Here is a 25,190-nt window from a genome sequence, read left to right as displayed (position 1 = left end):
TCTGCCTTCTGTGTTTGTGAATTGTCGCCCACCCTAGCAGCAGAGCTGGTTGCAGAAAAGCTTCATCCTCCCTGATAAGTAATTGTGTAAATGCATGGGCCTAAATTGCTGCACTTGCTGCAGGTGGGTTTTCTGGCAAGAAAACAAAATTGGCACAGATGTTGTAGGTTATTGCAACTACTCCAGGACCAACATGTACATCATCCTATACAGGCAACAGCACAGCTCTCCAAACCTCCTCTTTGAACTCTGCAACAAAATGCCTAGTATGGATCATTGCCTCCCAGTCATTGGATTTTACCACACACTGCTTTTAAATCACCATGAAAGTTGGATAATAGCACGACTTCCCTCTGCACTGCCTTGCCCTGGAAGCATGGCTAGCCTACATCTTGCCACTGATAACCTCCCAATTGTACTAGTTCACAGATAAGGTAAATTATCCTTTGGCAGTTCCAGGATTATGCGTTTGTGTGGTTTAGTGTTCCTCATATCCCCCATCCCCCTTTGCTGTTCCAGCCAAGGTTTTCTATATATTTTGTGGGTTTTTCAGGCTACATTGCTGTGTTCTGGAAGAATTTATTCCTGACCTTTCGTCAGCATCTGTGGTTGGCATCTTAAGAGAATGCTGGCATGGAAGTGAGTAGGGTATATATACTGTGTGACCCTTGAATGGCCTTACCATTCAACAACAAACCAACACACAGATTAACATGAAAATCATTTCCTCTCAACCAAGGGTCACACAGTACATATACCCCACTCCCTTTCATGCCAGCATTCTCTGAAGATGCCAGCCACAGATGCTAGTGAAATGTCAGGAATAAACTCTTCCAGAATATGGGCATATGGCCCGAAAAATCCACAAAAAAACGATGGATGCTGGCTGTGAAAGCTTTCGACTTCACATTTTCTATAACCTTTTTTATTTTTTTAAAACCACTCCAGAAATGTAAGAAAAATGAAACAAAACAACACATACATATATACATGTGAAAGGAACACTGGGTAGGGCACAGGGCAGAAAGGCATGGTTAAGGATGAGGGTGGAAGAGAGAGCAAGGCCAGCAATAGCTTGGTCGCACTAAGGAAGGGACATGCTGCAGGGAGTGCTCCCCAACCGGTATGTATGCAATTCCCTTTATTAGCATGATTGCAGCAAGTAGGCAGGTGCTGTAATAAAGTGCATTGATGCCATTCTGTTTGCTTTACTGAGTATCATTTATAAGGATTAAGGCATTTTTGCTTTCTTTTTTAAAAAAAATACCCGCTGTGTCCATTGGCCATACCCAGCATAGCCAATAGTGAGGGGGTAGGAGAGCTGCAGACCAACATCATCTGAAGGACCACATGTTCCCCATCCCTGTAGTAGACATTTCTGAAGGCATGGTGACTCAGGCCTGTTTCTCCTGATGGCAACCAAACATTCCTTGCAATCAGTATTTTGACTCTGATTCATTCTCCTCATTTTCCATATCAATGAAGTTTCACAGTTATATGAAGAGCAAGATGCCAGGTTTATTTACAGCCGTGAACATTAACAAAACTCATTCTTGTTTTATATATGAAGCCACAAAGACAATACAATGGCCAAAACTTTATAAGACTTAAATTTGATTTAAGATATAGAGGTGAAAACATACAAAAAAAAAATTAATAAAATACTTCCATTTCAATTTTCCAACAAACAACACAAATCTATCTGTTCATCCACAATAAATGAAAGAAAGTTAATATCAAATAAGAAAAAGAGGGAGTTATAACTTAACACTGGGTGGTTGTTTTTTTCACAAGCATTCAGACTGTTCAATAGAGACACTGTAAGTTTCACTGGGACTAGGTCTCGCTTGTAAGGGCCATTCTGGTACTTTGGCTCGGAGTTTTAACTGGGCAGGATCTAGAGTAAGGAGATGACGGATGTTATTCTGATCAAAGGCTGTCTGCTGCAACTGCGATGTAGCCGGAGTCCCAGGCAAAGCAGCCTCTTGAAAGTGGACATTCTTTTTAGTACGTTTCTTCTTTACTAGGGCAGACAACACACTAATCACCACTGCAAGGGCAGATATTAAAAAAACAGTGGTTCCTACAAGGATCTCGGTGTAACTGTACAAGGAGCCAATGTCTGAAAGACAAAGAGGAGGGGGATTGTTCAACTCACAGTCATGCATGTGCCACTACAAACAAAAGGAGGACAGTACCTCTGCAGCACAAGAGGAGAGGTAAGATTGATAGCTGAATCAGCATTAGAGTTTATGGCATGCAGGTCTGCATGTATGTCATGGAAATTGTTAAGCTCTTACTATGAATGTGAAGAACTCAGTGTGACTGCTTTTTAAGTAGCATGTCCATCTTTCCTTTTTTATTCTCAAGTGATATCAAGAAAAGCATAACTACATCAAAGACTCTCAGGACCCACAGTACAACCGTAAAGGTCTAATCTCACTCTGACAGCTTAGGAGACTTGCCATGGTAAGCTGTCAGGTTGGATTTCCAATGGAGAATGAGTACTTGTGCTGGCATGGGCGATTATTTCAAACTCACCTTCTGTTGGATTCTATAAGACACACTTTTTGGCATGAAAATCTTGGGCTGAATGCATAAACCCTTGGGCAAGCTGACAGTAAGTTTAAGATGCACACCCAAATCTGCAAACTACTAAAGGAAGAGGACAGCTTCCATGTTCAGATAAGCACCTGATATCTATTTTACAAAGCAAATACAAAGCTTTTGCATTCAGATGCATTCTGGTATTCATCCAATTTACGTCCACATCATATAATATGACAGCTGCAGTATACAATAATCTATCCAATGGCTAAATATAACAATAAGCAAGTACTTTTAACAACTGTGTGTTGTGTGGGGTACATACATATATAAAAAATTATGGGCCTGCATATGTACTGTATCGCTGTTTCCAGTTCTCTTTGAATTGTACTTCTTATTTCTGGACTTGCTTTTTTTTGTGAACTTGCTGCAAATCCACATAAGAAAGTAGAAAATAGGTTTCTTACATATTACAGAAACTATTTCATATGAAATAGACTCATTTATCAAAGTTTATGGAATCCTTTATCAGAGGGATATAACAGCACTTTTAAGATTTATTTAAAGCATGAGCTTTCATAATTTTAACCCACTTCTTCAGATACACTAATGGCATACTATATTAACAGTGTTGTAGGATACAGAAGAATGCTAATTATGACCCTGGCCATAAACCTTTCAAGAGGTGTGTAAGATAATACATTGGCTGGCCTTTTAGACCCAAGGCGTGAAAACAACAAAATCTGTTTATCCAAAAATCTATTTTTATTTTCTTTTAAAAAAAATTCTTATGTATACATGTGATGACAATCCATATATTAATATGTATTAATATGGGTAGTGTTCGTTGCTTTGCTAATGGGGTAGAATTTTTGACTGTATCCCTATTCATCTGTTCCTCTATTTCTAATCTTCTTTGTAATTTCTTTGTTCCACAATAGCAGCTCAGAGGTCCAGAAGATTTAAATGTTCTGCAACTGTTAATTTATCCTCTTTCTCAGAGACTGACCTGTGTACAATGCAGACTGCAGAGTGGGATTGCTGACAGGCTAGGCATGTATTACATTGGAGGATGAGCAATTAAAGGCATCGGTGGGTGATGTTATTAGAATTTGTGGTATTACTGCCAGACTAGATGTGGCACATAGTTGGCATCTGAGTTTGTGGCATCCATTTTGGTCCTGTTATTTCCATTATTGGCATAGATGAATAAATGTGTAAGATTAGGAGGAGAAATGCAAGTTTTCCAGAAAAAGTAGAACTGGAAAGGTTTTTTTGAAAATTTAACAGTGCTCTAAATAATGTTATCTAATGCATAATGTTTTATTTAAATGTTAAATTCAAATACATTCAAACTTTTATGTGGAAATTTATTTTATTGGAATATTTGCAATAATATAAAGAGAATAACATATGCTGTACTTCTTCTATTTTTAAAATAACGTTTCTGAAAGAACACTGTGTTTTAGGACATATACCTAAGATACTTGATGCATAGCTGGCAGCACTGGTTTCAATGTGTTTCTCATCTCACACATTACAGTCCTACAAAGATAGCCACAAAACTGGCATGGAAAGTATTTGTACAGATGTTAGTACATAATCAGCTTACTGTTTGGAGAAATGCCCATACTGTCATTGCCTGTAAACCAATTACATGGAAAACTTGGGGAAATAAGTGTATTATTTATTTAACTCACATACTATTACAGATAATGTCTTTAAAGCCTTGAGTGAAGTGCAGAAGGAAAGCCTACTTACCTCCTAGTGCTGGATGGCAATACCTGAAGCTTAAGCATAATATTGTTCAAAGTTTTGCTCCAGGTTCACTATGTGCTACAGATCTCCAGAATCTATTCAGTTGGTTCAAAACATAATTGTTTTAAGGTGTAACAGACTTAAATATCAGATTGTGCAAAGTCCTTTGCTCTTAATTTGGATTTTATTAGACGGAAAACCAAATGAGCTAAAACCTTTACACTATAAGCTACATTATAGTCAGATTATTTATTACATTATTTACATCTGGCTGAGGCTCATGCAACAAAAATTATGTATAGGGTATTGGGCACCCACTTGTTTTCAATAACAGGATCAAATTGTAGAAGAATAGTGCTGGAGATGGAGACAATTGGAATCCACAGGTGCATTTAACGGTTGTAACCAAGGCAATAATTAATAAGTTTCTTTGTAAATTATTGATAATGAAAGTTTCACATGTTGTATTGGTCCACTATTGGGACCCATCCTCTGATGGGGAGTGGAATTATTTGTCAGACCAACACTGATGGCTAAACATACAGTTTTGCAAATTGGAAATCTGGGAAATCTAAGAATAGCAGTACTCAGGATTCAAGATCCTTTGATACTGGGTGCACATGAAAAAATGAGTTAAAATAAAAAAAATAGATTTCATATAATCTGACATAGTTTTCTTGAACTGTATGTGGAATAAAGATATCGTTTTAGCATACTATAATGCATCTACTGACCATTTACTTTTAAAATCTCCCCTTTGCCTTTTCTATTTTCTTCTTTATTTTCTTCATCCCTTTTCTCCTTCCTGTATGAATTAGTATACAATAATTGTCATGGTATCACATTAGGCTTTAGAAATGCAAATATAAATGTGCAATGCAGTGTAGGATGGGAATTAATCATAATTTGTTTCTGAACACTTAAATAAAATTGTTGGGTTGTTGTTTTTTAAACAGAAATATAGCTGTAACGATGTTACTTGCGCTGTTGGACGAACTCTAGTGCATAAACTGCTAGGAGGGTGAATGTTCTATGTTGTTACTGAGTTCAGTGAGGAAGTTCAGATGTCAGAAGGTAGAGAGAAAATCTAGCATAAAGAAGAAGAGCAAGGGAAGGGGGGCATAGAGGAGAGATCTAGTGAACTGGGTGGGTTCAAATGAAAAAGATGCCCTCAGTATGTCTAGAGCAGCAGTTCCCAACCTGTGCTCCATGGAGCCTTTAGGGCTCTGCAAGTCAAAAAGGTTAGGAACACCTGGTCTAGAGGATACATTTGGCTGCTCCTCTCCTTGCCTTTTACACCTTCAGTACTCTTCGTTGTCTCTAGATTTCCTGGGACTGTGATACCAAGAGTCTAATTGGGGGTGGCTGGTAAGGTGATGTTCTGTACATGTAAGGTGACTCGCACAGTAAGATCACCACACTGCACCTTGGTATGTGAAACACCAGCATTTTTGGTACAGATGGAACTCTAATTGTACATAATCACATACCTGACCGTGGACTACGAAGGCATAGGGTGCCCGACTTTGTCAGGGAATGGTCTTCATATTCTTCTTTACATTGACATAAGTATGTACCGAATCCATTGAGACAAATTGCCTCAACACCACATAGTCCAACCCCGGCACTGCATTCATTCACATCTAACAAGACAGATTAAAGTAGTTTTTCAATAACACGGTTTTAAAATTTCAACAGCATTTTATTTTAAGTACCAGGCATATGCCTTACCTAGTGACTAGACATCACCTATTGTACATTTCATTCTATTCTATACCCAATCTCTTCTATACTGCCTATACTTCTACCCCCAAGTTATGGCCAAATAATCTTATAGTCAGCAGATTTAGCTATATCGACGTAACCAGATAAAACTGTTCAGGAACCTTCAGTTAAACAGTAGGAACAACTGAAATGACAAATTGAAAGAATTGATATGAATAAAACAATTCCACTACTGGGATCATCTTACAACATAGCAGAGAGTGGAATCCAACTCTCTTCACTGAGACATTGCCTTCTCCTGGATGTGAAGAACCAGTTTCTGTCTGTACAAAGTTTTTTTTTAGCTTGCCAACCTCTTAAATCTGGCCACAACATCTTAATAATATTTTAAACATATTTACAATGCTTCTTAATCTCCCATCTTTTTACCTTTCTCCCTCCAGTGGCTCTCAATTTTTAAACTCTTTCCTTTTATCCACAAAGTTCCACAAGGCCCTTTTACCTGCCCCCAATACTCCATTGTTTAGGTGCATGGCAACCAGTTATTGCAGCTGCACTAGAAACATACAATCTAGCCATTTAGACTTCCAGAAATGCCACTGATTAACAAAAGTTATTGTTTTTCTCACAATACACTTTCAGTCTCTTACCTTTTGGGAGGCATCATGAAACTTGAATGTCTTTGGAAACCTACAAAAAATGCAATACTGGGCACAAATAAAGTTCTGCATGGGCTGCAAGAGGAGTGCCAACAGTGTACCTAAGGACTATTACTGAAGGAGGTATTTCCTCTTTTCTGCTGATGACAAAGTGAGGAGTCTTGGAGCCTTATTCCATGAGAAAAGAAAGCTGAAACAGAGTGGGAGAACAGAATGGGGATGGCTTGGGGCCAAGGAACAGAATGGGGCCATTTTGAGGACATTTTGGTATGCGATAAAATCCGTTTTTTCTCGGTGACGCATGGCTCCGAGTGTCCCCTTCCCATAACAAGGAAAATAATGTGTGCGATAAGCTTCACTGTCACACACACACATACTCAGCCACAGTATTAATCTATTTTGCATACTTCCATATGCACGTACATATACACAAGAGAACTAATGTTTGTGTGACTGTGTGTGAATGAAAGAAAAAACGAAAGTGCATGACTGAATGTGTTAGCACTGGTGTATGTGAGTGTGGCTATGTGAGAGACAGTATGTGTAAAATTTATATGTTAACTATTAAATTTATTTTAAATATAACTGTTCTAATTTGAACAATGTTATTTCCTCAAGTTAAAATAGGAATATATATATATATATATATATATATATATATATATATATGAGAGAGAGAGAATGAAAATAAGCACACTTAAACAAAATATTTTATTCATATACTAGGTCAAGTGAGGATGGGGTAGTATGACATCCACATGTAGATGTAAAGGGGGTCACAAAAGTAAAAAGTTTGAGACCCACATTCTATTAACACAGCCTTTTGTTGGTAGGAGTAGTAAGAAAGAATTTGTATTGAGTATGTTCTCTGCACATGGCATACAAGAATCTGAATGATATGTACTGAACCACTTTATTTTGTCTGGAAAAGCCTTCATGTCTCTCCAACCCCGATTCTAGTTAGTTTTAAACATTAAGTTACAAAACTTACATTTAGATAGAAATCCACATCCTTCTTAAAGAGGCATGGCTTGAACAATGGCTTGTTTTGGTGCAAGACTTGCATTTTTAAAAAAGAATGTGTAATTTTACAATGATGTGCTAGAAGCCTAATCCATATACCTTTTGAACTCTGTGAGGAGAAGTTCTCAGGGGAGGGAATCTGATGAAATTTAGAGAGAAGAGAGTGATGGGAAAGATTTACTTCTAGACAGAGTCCCTGGCAAATGTATATGGTCATCTTACTTGTTCTGTGAGGAAAGCACTTGTTCTTCCCTCCTACCTAGCAGTTTACTTATATATTCACTGAATTCACTTTCTCCGAGTGTCTTCAAAAAGAGGCTAGATGGGTATCTGCTGACGATGTTCTAGCTGGAGATCCTTTACTGAGTGAGGAGTTGGATCTGACAGCCCCTAGAGCCCCTTCCAAGTCTATGATTCTATAAATTATTAAAGCTTATACTTAACTCCTTTTGTTATTTTGTATTTATTCATAATAAATGTAACATTGGTTCACGTACCTCTCACCAAAATGGTCCGAACCTCTCCAACTCCCACAGATTTACCACTAAGGTCTTCCAGCTGAGAATGGACTAAGTGAGACATGTTCTTCTCCTCTGAAGTTAGATGCAACCAGAACGTGAATATCAGGTTTGGATTATTCTGCCTTCACATAAAAATAGGCATGTCTTAGTTTAAGGAATGTGAACGTTTATAAGATATTATATCTAACTGAAAATAAATGAACATACAATGTGAGTGAAATGGTTATTACAAGGGAGGAAACACTACAAGAACTATGTCTGTCTTTTTCCATAAATGTAACAGGTCACAGAAAAGCACTTGTGTTTAAGATATATCAACGAAACATATATTACTATCATAGAGCTCATACCTATCCATTTCGGTCTTGTCTCTCCTTACGACTTCCTTTAACTTGACTTCTTTGATTTTGTCTGAGAAGAGTTTCACTTTCTCTTGTACCTGAAAAGAGAATGCTTGAAATTACTTGCTATTCACCAAAGACAACTTGTTTTTTTATAATACCACAAGATTTCCTACCTTCCTCTTAATGGATTCTATGAGGGCTTTCTCCAGATCACTTCTCATGGGTGGGAGCCGTCCTTTGTGTTCTATGCCAAAAGTTATTTCAAAGAGAAGATCTGTGGAAGATCCAAATGTCCCCAAAGCACAGTAAGGATTGTGGAGGTATCAAACCAGTTCTGCATTCCACCACTACATGTTTAAATTCAACTGCACTCTAAACACAGCAAAGAACAGTCCCTGCACCAAAGAAAACTGAGAAAGTTTTTCAGGTTCATCTCACTTCTGAGGAAGCAGGGGGAGAAAATAGAAAAGAACCACATTACCTCCAGGATGGTGTTCGGATTCCAGAGTAGAATTATCTTCATGAGTCCTGAATACAAAATTCTTCTCTGTGAGATGATAATAGAAAGATGCAAGTCATAGAATCATATAGTTAGAAAGAGACTCATGAGTCAAATCCTTGATCAATGCAGGATCTCCTAGAGCATCCCCAGTAAATCCAACCCCCCTTTTGAAGATGTCAAAAGAAAGAGACCACCTCTCTAGGCAACTGCTTCCATTGCAAAATGGCTCTTACTGTCAAGAAGTTCCTTTAATGTTCAATTGAAATCTAGTTTCTAACAACTTACAACCACTAGATCTCGCCCTACTCTCAGGGGCAGAAGAGAATAGATATGCTTCTCTCCTCTCTGTGGCAGCCCTTGAGGTATTTAAACAGTGCAAATCATGTCACCCCTTGATCTTCTCTTCACCAAGCTGAACATGTCAAGCTCCTTCAACCTTCTCTCTTATGCTTTGTTCTCCATTCTTTGTATCATCCTTGTTGTCCTTCTCTGAACCTGCTCCAACTTGTCCATACTCTTTTTAAAATGTGGCTTTCAGAACTGAACAGATGAAGCCTGACCAGTGCAGAATATAGTGGGACAGTTTCTTCCCCCAAACTGGGAACTTTGATTCTGTTACACAGGTTAAAATAGCATTCACATTCTTTGCTGCAGCATCACACTGATGGCTCATGTCCACCTTATCACTGACAAGCCTCTTAAAGTGGCAGTTCCATTCCAGCATCCATAAATGCAAGTGCCCATGAGTCCCCTCAGCTACTGTTGCTTGGCAAGGAGCATTGTGCAAGGAGGTAGAGATATCTCCTTCTGCAATGGCAAATATACAAGTGTACCAGTGTTTTATGCCTGTCTATGTCCATGCCACCAACAGGATGGTTGGCTAGGCCAACAACAAGTCTTGTGTCAGCCTGAAACGTTTTAAACCACAAGTATTACAACACAAAAATGTAAGGTTCTGTGAGTTATACTAAACTTCAGAAATTATCGCACGCCAAATCCGGGCTGGGATAGACGTGGTTTGTAACTATTACCGATGGATCTTATCGCACTGTTATTATTGCATCGATAATCCTGTTCTTGAAAAGTTGTGGGAGAAGCCCAGATTGGATACAGATTGCCTACTGCCTGGGCATAGGGCAGTGTGATAAGATCCATTGGCGACAGTTACAACCTGCGTCTATCCCTGTGCAGATTTGGCGTGCGATAATCTCCTTCATTAGGTGTATGCAGTGTTATCGCCAGTTGGCAGGAGCAAACAGGAGCCATACCATTAAATGTAGTAAAATGTAAACAAAACAAAACTAAAAACAGTAGAGACAATGAAATGTAGGTAGCGTAGAGGAAAAATTCAAAGTCTGAAAGAATGCAAAGCAACAACAATGGCTATTGTAGAATAAATGATTAATGAATATTAGAACAGTCTGATGGGGATTCTAGTTGTGGCTTCATTATTCAATTGCCTCATTTATAGAATGGAGGGGGTCCAAATTATATAATCACCTATTTGCAGCTGTGTTTTTCCACTGCTGCTTCCATTTTTTCATATTACAGAGTAAGAGCATGAGAAAAGAAAGTCAAAATGAGGTAGGAGAGTAGCAGCATTCTCCCTCCCTCTCTACATGCCATTGTAGCACTTCTGTTCTCCTTCCTGAGGGAGACAATTGTAAAAGTGTGCCTTTTGCCAAACAGATTTTTCCAGCATAATGAAAGAAACACTTTTATGACTATCTCTTATGGGAAGTGTTAGGAATACAGTGTCTTTTGGTTGGTAGTGTTTGGAACTACTCACCTGGAAGCACTCTGAAACATGAAACATCTCTGATTTACTGTAACATTTTTCCTACTAACAATTATTGATTAACCAAAAAAATAAAAAGTAAACGACCCCTGGAAAACACTACATACTCTGTTGAAAGGATTTTACCTTCAGTGTACTTAAACCAGATTTCCTTTAAAAGAACTGTAATAGACAAAGCTCAGCAAGGAGCTATAGCCCTGCTTTTTTGGCTTCATCTCTTCCTCTGTTACTAGTTTGCAAAATACATTTGTGCTAAAGTCCCTCAACAATAAAGAGAATGAGACCTACCATATGAATTATTTTCTCCTTTCAAGGAGGGGCTATTTCTCAGCTTCCAACCAGAAGAAAGATATGGCGGATTCGGTTTCATATGCTTTCTTTGTGGATTCTCCTTGTAGCTGGTTTCTGAATTGCTGGAATGAATAATTGCTGATGTCTCCACTTCAGTGCTTTTGAGGCTACCCGAGACAACAACATGGGGAGACAAAGTGGTGGCAACATCCATGAAGTTATGATTAAGTGCCCCTACAGAAGGAGCAAGCAACATACCAAGATGGTCCAAGGCTTTGGCTGTAGAACTTGGAGGCATTTCTGTAACAAGCAGTTCTGGTTTCTGAGATTGAGTCTTCCCTGCAGCAACAACAATTATGTGCTGCCCACTGTTGCTACTGTCTACTCTATAGATTTCATTGTCCAGCTTCTCATCTTTAATTGCTTTCTTCGGTTCTAAGAGATGCTGAGATTGTATTACATCTGTAATTTTCCTGGAGAAGCCAGAATTAGATTGCTGTGACTGAAGAATCAGTACCTGTGTTGTCCTTTTAGGGGATGGAACTGGAATTCTTTGCTTTTCCTTAGAGACCTGTGGGAAAGCAATGCCTTTCTTGAAAGCAGAGGTCCCAGAGACTGCTCTTCCAGAACCACTCAGGTATACTGGCATCCAATGTGTGGCTGTGTTTTGATGGTATGCAGATTCAATAGTAATTCCATTATCTTTCATTTTCACTTTTGTCGTCATCTTGACTTCCTGAGGGACATGTGGAGAATTAGAAGGGAAAACTGGGTTGTATGTAGATTTTTCTTCATTCTTCAAAAAGTTTGATCTTATGTCTACAACTTTCTTTAAGTTACCAGAAGAGATTTCCTCCTCATTTATAGTATCATGAATAGATGGTCTTGCAACCTGCATCCTCTTCAAAGCAAGGGGATGTACGGTTACATTTTCCATGGATTTCAAGACAGAAACTTGCATGTGGTTACCAAGAGCTGGCTTTAGGAATGCTTCCAAGTGGGTAGCACTCTCATTTTCCTCCCGTTTCTCTTTATTAGTCACAGGAAGCCAATTTTCATTGCTAAGCTTTCTGCTAGTCTTCACAAAGTCCAAAATATGTCCCGAGTGTTTTATATAGGATTTAGAGGACAATCTAAAACTGTTGTTAGATTTCAAAATTGGATCATTACCACCTGTAGAAGAAGCTTCAGTATCTTCAAATATATAATACTGTCCTTTAAACTGTTTATGAATGTGGTTTTCAGAAGAAAATGTTGACAAAAACACTACATGGACAGCCACAGCCTGTGTTGCAAAGATCAGAGTACCGTGGTTTCTACATGCATAAGCAACTTTACTTTCAACACTTGATGAGACACCTTGAAATATGATTTTATCCTGATTTTTTTCACAATCTGGGCGTCCTTCAAATCCTTCTATGTAAACCAAGATGTGCTTCTGAGAGCCAGCCCAGATGGTCCAGTTGCACCAGTTGTTGGTTTGCATTCTGCTCAGCATGGGAGGAGAGAAAGTTCCAGCTTTGTCTTTCAAGATCGTGTGGCAACTTTTTACAGGAAAATACACCAATAACCAAGGAAACCCTGACTCTGTAGGAAAAAGGAAAGATGAAAGATATGAAATCACCATCATCTTATTGATCAGCCTGATTCTGTTTTGCTGAAAGAAACTCTTCCTCTTTGATATGTACTTTTTATGTATCTTCTACTTTAGGCATTCATTTCACACTCAAAAGAGCTCCTGTGGCCCTTCTTACAAGTCATTTATTCCCATAATGGCTATCTAGAGTCTAGAGAACAGTGACAAGATTCACCTTCCTGAGCATCTCATCTTTAGTTTTTAAGAAAGTTCTAGCCCTTATGCATGAAATCATACTTTACGATGTGTGGGCAATGTTGCTCAAAGTTCAAAAAATTGGAAGAGTGACTAAAGAAGATTTCTACTGACTGTCAGAAGAACCCCAAAGTTACAGTATGAAAAAACTGTGCAGGGCAAATTGCGTAAAGACACTGAGTTGGCATCATTTGTAAGGTAACAGGATGTGGTTGTCAGAATTTACTTTTTTTAAAATCAATTAGCATTTGTAGATCAGGTATCAGCCATTCAAGCCACCTTGTTTTTTTCACTTTACAGCTAGTATTTCCTAATATCCAGATATTCACAACTAGTAGTCAAATGGAGATTTATGGGGTTGACATATGTCAACAGGCAACTTGAAGGCACATACATAGTCCAATGTAACTGGTCAGATCGCAAGTAATTGGATTAATTTTTGGAATGCTCCTCTTATACTGAAGTAATAACTGAAAAAAGATATCCACAAATAACTGAACTTTACCTCATTGTCCAGTCTTACAACTCACTCATTTCCAGAATGGGAGATGAAGCCAAACTGTTAATTGGGGCTGGCTACAGAGAGCACAGGCTCTCTTGCTGCAAGAACTCTGCTGGCTATCCATCCATTTCTGGTCTGATAATGATTTATAAAACCATATGTGGTCCAGGTCTAGGTTATATGAGTAACAGTACTTTTTCATATGAACCTGCCCACGTTCTGCGATCTGGTAAGACTATCTAACACCTTACCATTGCATGTCATCAATCCCCATGTAACATTAGGTACAATTCCATGCAAATCACCAATTATTGTCAAATAGCGACTGTTTGATCAGTGGTTTTTAGGGAATCCTTTAAAGGTTATTGGAGTCCATTGGTGTAAAGAACAGCATACTTATCACAGCAGATCTTCTAAAGTGCAGAAATCCTAAGCAAAAAGCTGGCTGAGTTTTAGAGCTTCTACTCAATTCATGACAAATGGCAATGAATTTCAACACTATGTGTAACCTCCTATTCTACCCAAAAGCCCCCTAATTTGCACTTCTGAAGTGCAGTCATGCTACTTGTAAAACAATGATACTGAAGATTTTCTCAAAAGATAGTAGACAGTTGAAAACTCGGTATAATTTTAACTACATATCAAGTCAGCAATGCTGACAAGTACCAGATATCATTACATACCATCTGACAAATATAGAACACTATCCATTGTCAAATATTAAAATAAAGCATCAATAGATGGCAAATATAAACAGGCATTCAGAGACTATTCAGGGGCTGGAAACAGGAAAACAAAATTTGCAAAGGATATTTTTTGGAGTAAATTCATTTCAGTTCTAGCTTGTTTTAGCATCACAGCAAACCTATGTGTGTTTATTCAGAAGTAACCCCTACTGCATTCAACAGGTCTTACTCCCGTGGTTACTTTCAACATCCAGAAAAAGGATATGGCCTAAACCAAGTCCTATCTTTTCCACCATGTTTATCTCTAATCACAACCCAGGTTTCATACATGAGGGAAGCATGAGAATAATGTGCTCTTGAACTCTTTTGGGAAGAATCTATCCTATTTCTGAAGTTTATATGTGCATTATCCTCTGTGCTTCCCCCCCCCCCCCACTTTTTACAGCAATTGAAAATAATTGTAAAGTCTGCAAAGGTATGTTACATTATGCTCTCTTTAGTTGGTGATGACCTATGCATTTTTAGTGGTGCAGGACAGATCTCATTCAATAATGAGTTTCCAATGGGTACTGCAGCTCTCAGACAACCAGGAAGTTCTCTGAGAAACATATTGCAATTGCATTATGCATGGGATGTAAACAGTGTCCCCACAATTACTGAAAATGGGAGAACATATAACCTGTTACTCCATTTTCTATAGGCTGGGGCAGGGGAACGTAACCTATAGAGGAATTATAACCAACATCTAAATAATGAATCATGAAAAACATACCTCTGTAGTTCAAAAGTAGCCCTACTTTTGAAGCCTGCATGGTTGCCTCAAGGAGAGTTCCAGGAGCATCAAGATCAACAACAATGAATTCCAGTGAGGGCTGTTGCCATTTATCATGATGCTGCATTTCCTGAGATTTTAGGGGCTCTCTGGTTTGCCCTCTTCCCTCCCTTATCACTTCTGAAGGCATTGGTGACAACATAGCTGGAGTCTGCATCTCATTATGTGACAAAAGAGGAACAACTGCTGTGCTAGAGATAAAAGCATGTTCAATCGTATTCCCAGGCTGCTTCTCTGCATTTATAACTGGCACACATATGAAGGGTAGGTCAGTGAAAGATTCATGAAGAGGAGAAAGTGTGCTTACTGTAACTCTATCAAGGGGTGAGCACAGTTCAGGCTTGGTCACTAAGTTAAACGGTTTTACCATATTCAGTGGCAGCAGCTTTTTGTCCTTCTCCCCAGATTCTGTGCCAAGATCATTGTCCTCTTTTCCTCCCAGTAATGGCTGGATGATAGAAGGTTGTACAGCAGTTGAGAAAAGGCATCCCAAATCTGTATCATGGCTACTACATGGGGCAATCATTTTATGAACAGACAAACTAGAGGATAACATTGTAACTAGATAGCTCTTCTCCTGTTTGGGAGTGCAAACCACATCTGGGTAGCATGGACTGCTCATAGGAATCTCAATATCTTTTGATGTCTGTAATCCAAAGGAAGGAGCAAATTCATTAACAAGGAAGGCAGATAGAGTCTTGGTAGCCACTACTGCATTTTCTGAAACACTTGGTGCTAACAATGCAGCAGTTGGACAAATGGTCTCAAGCTGAATATCTGACTGCAAAATCTTTCCTTCCTTTGCATAGGAACACCTCAGCTCCTTCACACTTGAAGAAATGTCTGGTGGTGGTATTGAAAAGATTCTGGAATCCTGTTCAGAAAGAGTGGGTGTCGGAAGCACAGCACAAACAGAAAGGTTTTGGTATGATCCTGCAGATGAGAAAGGAGGTGTCTGTGTCATAGATGGGGAGAGGATATATTCCTGATCTGAGAGGATAACTTCTGGATCTGGAACAGCAAGCAGATGGGCTGCTCTAGTCCTGTAAAAGGGCAAAAGATCCAGGTCCTGATCAGGAAAAGAAAGAGTGTCTGCTGTCTTCGAATTGGCAATATAGGAAAGCCCTAGTTCTGCTGTAATTAAATGTCCTGTTGTGGTTATGCTAGCAGAGGGAGATAACCTATGTTGAGTTGCTAAATCCACAAGGTGGCTGCTCTGCCCATTAAAGCCAATATTGTTTGATCCACTTGGCATCTTAGAAGCTAAGGAAATGCCCACACTAGATTGCTCCTGGTAACTGGTTCTAGGCCTCACCTGTGTTGATTTGCTGCTCATCCACAGGTGATCCTCTACAAAGAACTCTAGAGTAGGAATTAACATTCTGCTTGGGAATTCTGTTCCTTCTAAAGAACTGTAAGATTCTTTTACGGGTGTTAATTCAAAATAAGGAATGTCATAAGAGGAAAAATGGGGAGTAGTGGTAAACTCACTGAGTCCCATTGGGATTTCATCAGTGCTCATTCTCCAGATAACAGAAAGTTTTTCACTCCCATTTGAAGATGTGAAAGGCATGCTGAGATTTTCTGTTTTCCTGATAAAGCCCATAAGAGATACAACACTTGCTTTTTTTCTGCTTGCTTGCAGTGACTCATTGAGTTCTATTGCTTTGTTAGTCCTGTGATTTGAAGACATAACGGAGCTTGCATTGTCCAGTATAAATAACAGTGATTCTTTATTAGATTGAGGAATGCTGTTTCTAGCTCCAGGGGAAGGTTCTGGAGCAGGCATTTCAGAGTCAACGGTACCCTTGGGTAGAAGCCTAGTTTCTTGATGCTTGAATATATAGTACTTCCCCACAAACCCTTCTTGTCTAGGATTACTGTGATGCCTCATCAGGGAGACCACATTGACACCTTTTGCGTAAGTAGCAAAGGCATACATCTCTTTTCCCCAGCAAGCATAGACTGCCATGTTCTCTGCAGATGAAGAAACTCCATGAAAGAAAATCTTATCCTCATTTTTGTCACAGCCCTCATCACTCTTAAAGCCTTCAATATAGATAATGATGTGTTTCCTAGAACCTGCCCAAATAGTCCAGTTGCACCAAATGTTTCCTTCGAAGCCATTCAGGTACTTGGGGGGAGAAAATTCTCCATATTTCTTTCTCAGCTTCCTGTGGCAGCTTCTCACAGGGATGAACATGGATACCCATGGGGGATCTAGCACTAGAAGGCAAGAAGATGACAGAAGTTATCAGGACTGAGTATTTTCTTTGTTTCTTTCTCTGATAAGTGGATAATGCCGCACATATCTAGAAAGAACAGCCTGTCTACACAGCTTCTTGGCCGCCTATCCATCCTTCCTCCCACTGCGGGAAAACTGTTTTGTTTGTCCTGCATGAATTTGTATGTGTACTACAAGCATTACAAACTGACTCAGCCCTGAAATGTCCAAAAAGGGCCATAGAATATGCAATACACAACTCCTCCTTTCCCAGTTTCTAAAAAATGATTTTAAATAATGATGCCAAATATTCACTTTTATACAGGTATAGCTATTGCTATAAGTAACAGAAAAGATGAGAGGGAGGAAGAGGAGAATGGTTAGTCAATGGAAATCCAAGTACATCTGTTTATGGCTTCCAGGATGGATTGATGGATTTTTATTTCATTTAGGTCTTGTCTTTCTTCTAACTTTGTGATACGTATGAGGTTCTGAGGTGTCTCTCATCCAGGCATCAGCAAGACCTAGAGCAGTTTCATTTCAGCATGCCAGCTGGATCTTGTCTCATCAGCACACAACCAGGGCTAGCAAACCTTTATGGTCATAAAAGATCCATAAACCGAATGCACCATAAAATGGGAAGGTAAGCTCAAGAGAAGATTGTGATGCCTCCAGGTTTGGTTTCTTCTATGAGGACTGGTCAAGGATTAACGAAGTATCTGGATAAGAATGGTGATGTTGAACCTATTTATTATGAATGATTTGAATAATGATGAACATTTGAATGATGATGAAGAAGGGGCAGGCTGGTGGTACTTAGCATTTATGTCCTGTACTTAATAACTCTTCATATATTTTATTTCATTACCATTGGTGGGAACATGAGGCCAAGAGGCTGATTAGTGAACTCAAATCATAGCAGAGGCAAGATCTGGGATGAGCTGATTCCTGATGGAGTTGATTTAAGTACAAATGACTGAAATGTAGTTTAACTAAAATACGAACTCTTGCCACAAAAAGAAAAAAGACAATGAGAGGGATATAAATACATGTTCACACCAGAGGTGTTGTGCCAGTGGTTAGATAGCACATGCAACTGTGTATATGAACTGAACCAGCTTCAACAAATTTCTGTAAGGACAGGGACCCAGAACTGTTTTTATGATATAGTGTTCAACACTGATAGGCAGGTTGCTATGGTTTGTGCTTGTTTGCAGGCACATTTTTAAAATGCAATGAAAACAGAACACTGCATTTTTAATAATACAGTAGTAACACCTGAAACATGTAACAATCAGATTACCATAAAAGCAATTATTAAATAATAGCAAAATATTGCAATCTAAATAAATAAAAATAACAAAAATTATGTATCAAACCTATATATATATATATATATATATATATATATAACTATTAAGTGAATGCAAACGTGATTATAAATTCTCCCAACACTCCTACCCCCCAGTATACTATATAAAGAGTAAAAGTTGTGGAAAGATGTCAGAATATGCAGAATTTCAAACAAATTATTATCAAAAATTAATGCAGATCTCCTGAGGCAAACCCTGGAAAGAAGGGTATTTTGTGAGGTGGCCAGACTTGACATTAAAACTAGTAAGAGAGCCAGAGGGATAGTTTAGATAGTATAGAGGCTATATACAGTTGGCCCTACGTTTTCGTGGGGGACCATTCCGGAAACCCCCCCCCCCACGCAAAAATGGAGACTCACACTTATTCAAGCCCCATTGGCTTGAATAGGATGCACCCCCCACGAGTGCGCATAGACTAGATCTGTCTGGGAAGCAGGCAAGCAAGGCAGCAGGGAGGGAGGGGAGGACAAGGCAGGCTGCTGCCATTGCCCCCCTGGCAGCCCTTTCCAGGCACTCAAACTGGGTGACACCAACCCTCATTATGCCACTGTGGTTTCCTTCATAATATATAGCCTCTGCACTATCCAAACTTTCCCTGCAATCCTTTGGCTCTCTTACCAGTGTTTCAGATTTATCCCAGTTAAAAACCACCTCCGTTAGTTGATCATGCTGTTTTTATGGCTACAACAACAAAAAAGAATTTTAAACTTTAGAGTGACTAAGTGTGTATGCATAGCATACTACTCTCCAGTGCAGTTGTTTTCTGCCTATATCACACACTACAAGGCCATCTGAAGGACTATCTTGGAGAGCAGCAGATTCCCCTTCTTGGAGTTCTTAAATTGAAAGTTGGATACTTGAGCTGTGGATTCCTGCACTGACAAGAAGCTGGACAAGGTGGCTCTTTCAATTTTGTGATTCAGATATGAGACATCAATGTCCCAAGGGCCTATAAACTGAGGAAGTCTAGTTCCAGATCATACACAAACAAAAATTTAACGGGGAAAAGTACACACTTTATGGATACTACTCAGTCAAGGATCACTTTGAATCACCTTGATATAATAGGCATTTCTTCTTCAGAATTTTCTATAGCACACAAAGTAAAAATGGTTCCTACTAAATCTTCTGCTCCTCTCTCTTCTCTAAAAGATAACCCTGCCCTTGGTGTGGGAAAACAGCAAAAGAGTACAGATATTTCCAAGTGTCGTAAGAGCAGGACAGTCTGCCTTCTACTGTGATCTGAAATCTCTAGTCAGGGCATCACAACCACTATCATGGTAACTGAGGGCACAGTCAGAAAGAGGGCAAATTGCTTCTTTCAGCCATTATCACTTAACTATGACCACTCTTACAAGCACAATGTGTACTTAGAAGTTCCCTCCATTTGTTCAGTGCTGGTTACTCTCAGGTAAATTTACATTATATAAAATGTGCAGCCTTAGGAGATTAGCATATTAGCTTTTATTCCTGTACTAGGCACAGGGACAAATGCTATTGCATTGCTCCTTCCCCAGGCAATAGTCATCCTGTACCCGACCAGGACTTCTCCCAGATATTTTAAAGAATGGGGTTTTCCCCAGTCTTTAAAAGGTTTGAGTGAAGCCCAGATTGGGTACAGGATGAGTAAAGCCTGGGGATGGGGCTAGGTGATAGAATACATGCCTGTGCATTTACATTCTGCATCTAGCATGGAAATATCAGCCAGTGCACTAATTTCCTTAGTTATTCTTGGAAGGGCTCAGCTAAAAAAGTTGTTTTAATGTTTTTGGGCATGATGATTGTGACTGATAATTCCTGAGAAGGCTCAACTGCACTGGCATCTCATTGGTCCAATTTTGCCCAATCCGTTCAGGAATATTGCTGCCCTTTTGCGGGGAGAGGACATGGGTCCTCCCACCCCAGACATATGTCTGGGGAAACTGATTATTTTAGTGGGGGCAAGGGTGAACATAAATTTACCCGGTTTAGGGAAAACGTGCCTAAGGATTTTTCACAGGACCGCTTCATATATACCCCAATGATAAAACAATTTGACATTATGTAGAATTGAGAATAGCCTCAACAAGTGAATCTGTCTATCAGATGCTGATAGCATCAGTTCTTCCTTGTTGACAGAGCAGTTGTTGTGCCTCTGGTAATACTAGGATCACTGGTATAATTTACTAATACTGACCATGCTACATGGACAAACTCCACTACAGCGAACACTGAGCCTGTATTTCCTGTCCTGTTTACTGTAATTAAATTTGCTAACAAGAGTACAAGAAAAACTACATCATATCAAGCTGTCAAATATTATTTATAAGCTGCTCTGGGAGTTTTTTTTTTAAGGCTGAAACACAGGATAAAAAAATATATGTTTAACCAACCAGCTATAACCCATGCCTTCAGAAGCAAGTGTAGAGCAAACACAAGTGAGTGGCCTAGCCACTATGAAAGATCTTGTCATGCTAAATTTTCTCTTGTTACAGAGCTTTGCTTCCAACTTCAGGACACTGAGCCAGACCCTGAAAGTCTTTGGCCCTTATCACATGTGAGAATTGGAACTCCAATCCAAAGCCATTCCGAAAGGAAGGGGAAATAGATTCAGTTCTAATCTAAGTGAATTCATATGATTAATTATCACATGTGAAGAGTGAAATTGTGGTCTTTCCTGAGGCAAAGTTGAGTGGAAGCAACATAAGTTATACCATGTGGATTCAACAATTTGAATTGGCACCCTTGCGCATGCTCAGTGGGGCTCTGAGCACATCCAGAACTTTTACGTTTCCAGGGTGAAGAAGGGGGCCACTTCCTGTTTCCTGTTTTGCGTGAACGCTAGCCTCACGTGAATGATTGCTTCACGTTTCTTCTTCCCTTCTATTTTATTCTATTTTTTATATTTTACAACAATTTAGCAATGCCCGCAACTCCTGCCATGTGTGGTTGCGAGTATGTGTGTGCGTGCGTGTGGTGTCCAAATATATATATATTCACATATATAGCTACAAACATATATACACACACATACATGTATAGACACATGTGTGTGTGTGTATATATATATATATATATATATATATATATACACACACACACATATATGTTTATGTATGTATATGTATATATACATGCATATATGTATGTAAATATATATGTATACACATAGATATACATGTATATACATACATACATGTGTGTATATATGTACACACACACACACACACACACACACACACACACAGATATATATGTGGCACCTTGGAGGTTGGGGGGAGAGGTGTATCAGGACCGAAGCAAAGTTGCATTCCACACTAAGACCAATTCAAATTGGATTCAAATTGACCTTGGAAAAAGATTTGTGAATTTGCTAGTTCACCGAATTCACCTACTTCTGGAGTGACTTTGGATTGACTTCGGGCTTGGAATGATTCCGCACAAACAGCAATCGCGTGTGATAATCTATCATGTAATAATGTGAATTCCCATGGGGTCCAGAATGGCTTTGTATTGGAGTTCCAAAAATCATCATGTGATAAGAGCCTTTGCAGTACTGACATGGTTTTCAAGGATGTGCTGTTTTAGCTTCTACCTTGTCTCCCTGCTCATCTGAACTATCTTGAAAGCTGCTACTCAACTACACAATCACAACCTGTACAGCTAAAAACTGAGGGCTTGAGGAGAAACTGCAAAGAACCAGTCTTGAGAAGAAATGGCAAGGAGAATTGTGTGGCACTTCACATGTTGGATTGCAGTGCTCAGCATTCCTCCTGACTATACTGGTTATGGCTTCTGGGACCTGCAGTCAAACAACATCTGGAAGGCTACCTGACAGACTTTTACCAGGAAAACAAAAGGGTACTTTAAATTTTTCACAGTGAACTGACTAATCTGTGAGCGCTGGTATGTTGATATGGTATGTGTGGATCATTTTGTATTTCTAACATATATTTTCAACTGGTTTAGCACAAAGGCTGGAAATTGCTCTAGTACAGTGATGGCGAACCTATGGCACGCGTGCCAGAGGTGGCACTCAGAGCCCTCTCTGTGGGCACATGTGCCATTGCCCCACCACAGAGTTTGCCAGAATTTGTTACTAGAAAGCCATAGGGACATGGCACTTTGCAATAAATAAGTGGGTTTTGGGTTGCAGTTTGGGCACTTGGCCTCGAAAAGGTTCACCATCACTGCTCTAGTAATTCCCTTTATTTCAAGAGAAATCAGCTCACAGGCTTATTCAAGAAAAAACACATGTAGAATCAAACAATCACAAACGCTTTGCATGGCAGCAGCTGCCCACACCTCATTGCTGGACGAAAATTACCTATCCTCTACTGATTACAGTTCTTTAGCCTCTCCTGTGGCCCTTTCACCCTGCACAATTATAGTGCTATTATTCCACATTAACTGCCATGGCAATACAGCATTGAATCCTGGGACTAGCATTAAGGAGAGACATTTAAAATTTTCAGCCATAGAGCTCTAGTGGCTCACCATACTATGAATCCCAGGATTCCACAGGATGAGGTCATAAATGTTAAAGTGGAATCACATAGAGGTTGCTACAGGTGTGCAGTATGAAAGGTGCCTATGTTGAAGCTACACAGTAGTCCCCCCCCCCCTGCCCTTCTTACTTCCATGCTGTCTTTGGGTCCAAAAGAGGGAACCACAAAGTGGATGAGAAAAAAGTAATCTTTACATTTATGTATTTAATTTGTATGCCGCCTTTCTCCCAGAAGGGACCCAAGGCAGCTCACAGATAAGACCATTAAAAAAATTACAACAAAATTTAGAACAGTCAAAATCTAAATACAATATAAAATTACATTAAAATATACAACAGTTAAAGGACATGACTAAAACATATATGTCCTAAAACGTATATATCTTAAGCCAGTAGCTTGCACTATTGAGATTTTTAAAAGTAACTAAAAATAATTGATCTAGTTATTTTCAAGAAATGTGAACAAACAGGGGATTTAAAAAAAACGTATCAGTTCTGGATAAATAAAGTTTTGGAGCATTAGCAGTATAATTATTTCTTTTTTGAAACTAACTATCCAAGCTAAAACTCACAAATCCCAACCACACTTAAGGAAGTTCAAACTGTTAAAAGTGCATATATGTAAATTTTGGTGTATGTGGTTGGCTGTTGGGCAATAAATTGAATTGAACTGTTCACTACTGCTATTGAACACATGAATCAGGCAGCATAACGTTTGAGACTGTCACAGATTTGAAGCTTACCTGGTTTGAATTCCTGGGAATTTTCAAGAGATACAGTTGGCTATAAAGAAAACAAAGGATTAAATGTTATATTATTATTCTCATAGAAAAGCGACATTCACTCACTCAATTACAAACCTAAAGAACTCCTTTTCCTAATCCTAATTGCATTAATATTTTATCTTGTCATTATCAATTGTCCAGTATAATTTTGAAGGAAGCACAACATTTACAGACACACTGGCACATCTATTTAATTTACATAAACATCCATGCCAGTGGCACATGGGACATAATGTTGGAGAATGTGACATTTCTATAACCTCCACATGGGTGTGTGTGTGTGTGTGTTTTAACTAGCCACTCAGGGCAACACTCACCTGCTCCACCTCTTCTATTCCATCAATATTTGGGGTCAGTAAAACCCTTGGAGCTTGACTGGTACTATCCTTCCCCAGCAAGAATGAGAAAAACAAAAAAGCAAACAATAATAAAGGAAAGAGCAATTTCATTGTAAAGTTTTCCTAGGAGCTGTCTTTGCAGTTACTCTGCTCTTCTCCTAGACATGATGTACATTGGAAGGTCTGACTCCTTTTGCTCACTCCCCCTCCCTCTCTAAGTTCACCTCTTGTGTGGAAGGGAGAAAAAAATAGGAACTTCTCTAGGCCTCCATTTATGCATTTCCTCTCCACACATATGTGCTCCATTATCTAATCAGATATAAAGATACCAAGTAGTGCTCACTAAAGAGTAGAGGGAACTTTGCTCAGGGAGGATTTGAAATGCAGGGAATTCAGGTGTTTGCAAACTTAGGGCTCGGACAGACAGGCCAAAATAATGCTGTTTCAAGTCACTTTGGAGGTATGCTGTTTAAATGATGCATGCATCCTAAGAGGCCGGAAGCTGCACTAAAGCCACATTCCAGTCCTTAGGGCTGGAGCACAGCTTCTGGCCTCTTAGGATGCATGCATCATTTAAACAGCACACCTCCAAAGTGATTCAAAGCAGCGTTAGTTTGGCCTGTCTGTTTGGGCCCGTACTTGGAAGTAAGCAACTGGTTATGTGTGGGTAAGTGCTAAATAAATAGGTTTAATATAAATGAAATAAAATAAATTAAATTAAAAAATAATAGGTTTGCAGGCATATAAAGAACCATCTCCTGTTGCAGGGGGGTGGTACCTGCTGTGTGTTTTGGGTGATGGAATCTACAGGCAGCTTTTAAACCCATTGTCAGATTTTATACCAGAGGGTTAAATGGCACTCTCTTTTTAGCACCTAAACCCATCTGGAGCCAAATCATGATGTTTCCAACTTCTATATTGATAAGTTTCTTCCGAATCACTCAACCATTTTAAACAGACCATTT

At 39.1% G+C, this 25,190-nt stretch overlaps 1 protein-coding gene across 1 annotated transcript; it reads right to left on the bottom strand.

Annotated features, from left to right (window-relative positions):
- Nucleotides 1–1,787: 1,787 nt before the first annotated feature.
- Nucleotides 1,788–24,336, bottom strand: LOC149313471 (uncharacterized). The gene is made up of 10 exons (XM_089523215.1): nt 24,205–24,336; nt 23,846–23,885; nt 14,960–17,245; nt 11,166–12,755; nt 9,059–9,124; nt 8,751–8,851; nt 8,584–8,672; nt 8,210–8,355; nt 5,796–5,948; nt 1,788–2,122 (listed from the first exon to the last, which is right to left on the bottom strand). The coding sequence occupies exons 1-10, from the start codon at nt 24,334–24,336 to the stop codon at nt 1,788–1,790; spliced, it is 4,938 nt and encodes a 1,645-aa protein (XP_089379341.1).
- Between the last annotated feature and the right edge of the window lie 854 nt (nt 24,337–25,190).

This window comes from Sceloporus occidentalis, unplaced genomic scaffold, assembly GCF_023333645.1.
Source record: "Sceloporus occidentalis isolate IW3139 unplaced genomic scaffold, rSceOcc1.0.p SCAF_4, whole genome shotgun sequence".
Taxonomy (NCBI): domain Eukaryota; kingdom Metazoa; phylum Chordata; class Lepidosauria; order Squamata; family Phrynosomatidae; genus Sceloporus; species Sceloporus occidentalis.
This window is presented reverse-complemented; position numbering and strand designations above follow the sequence as displayed.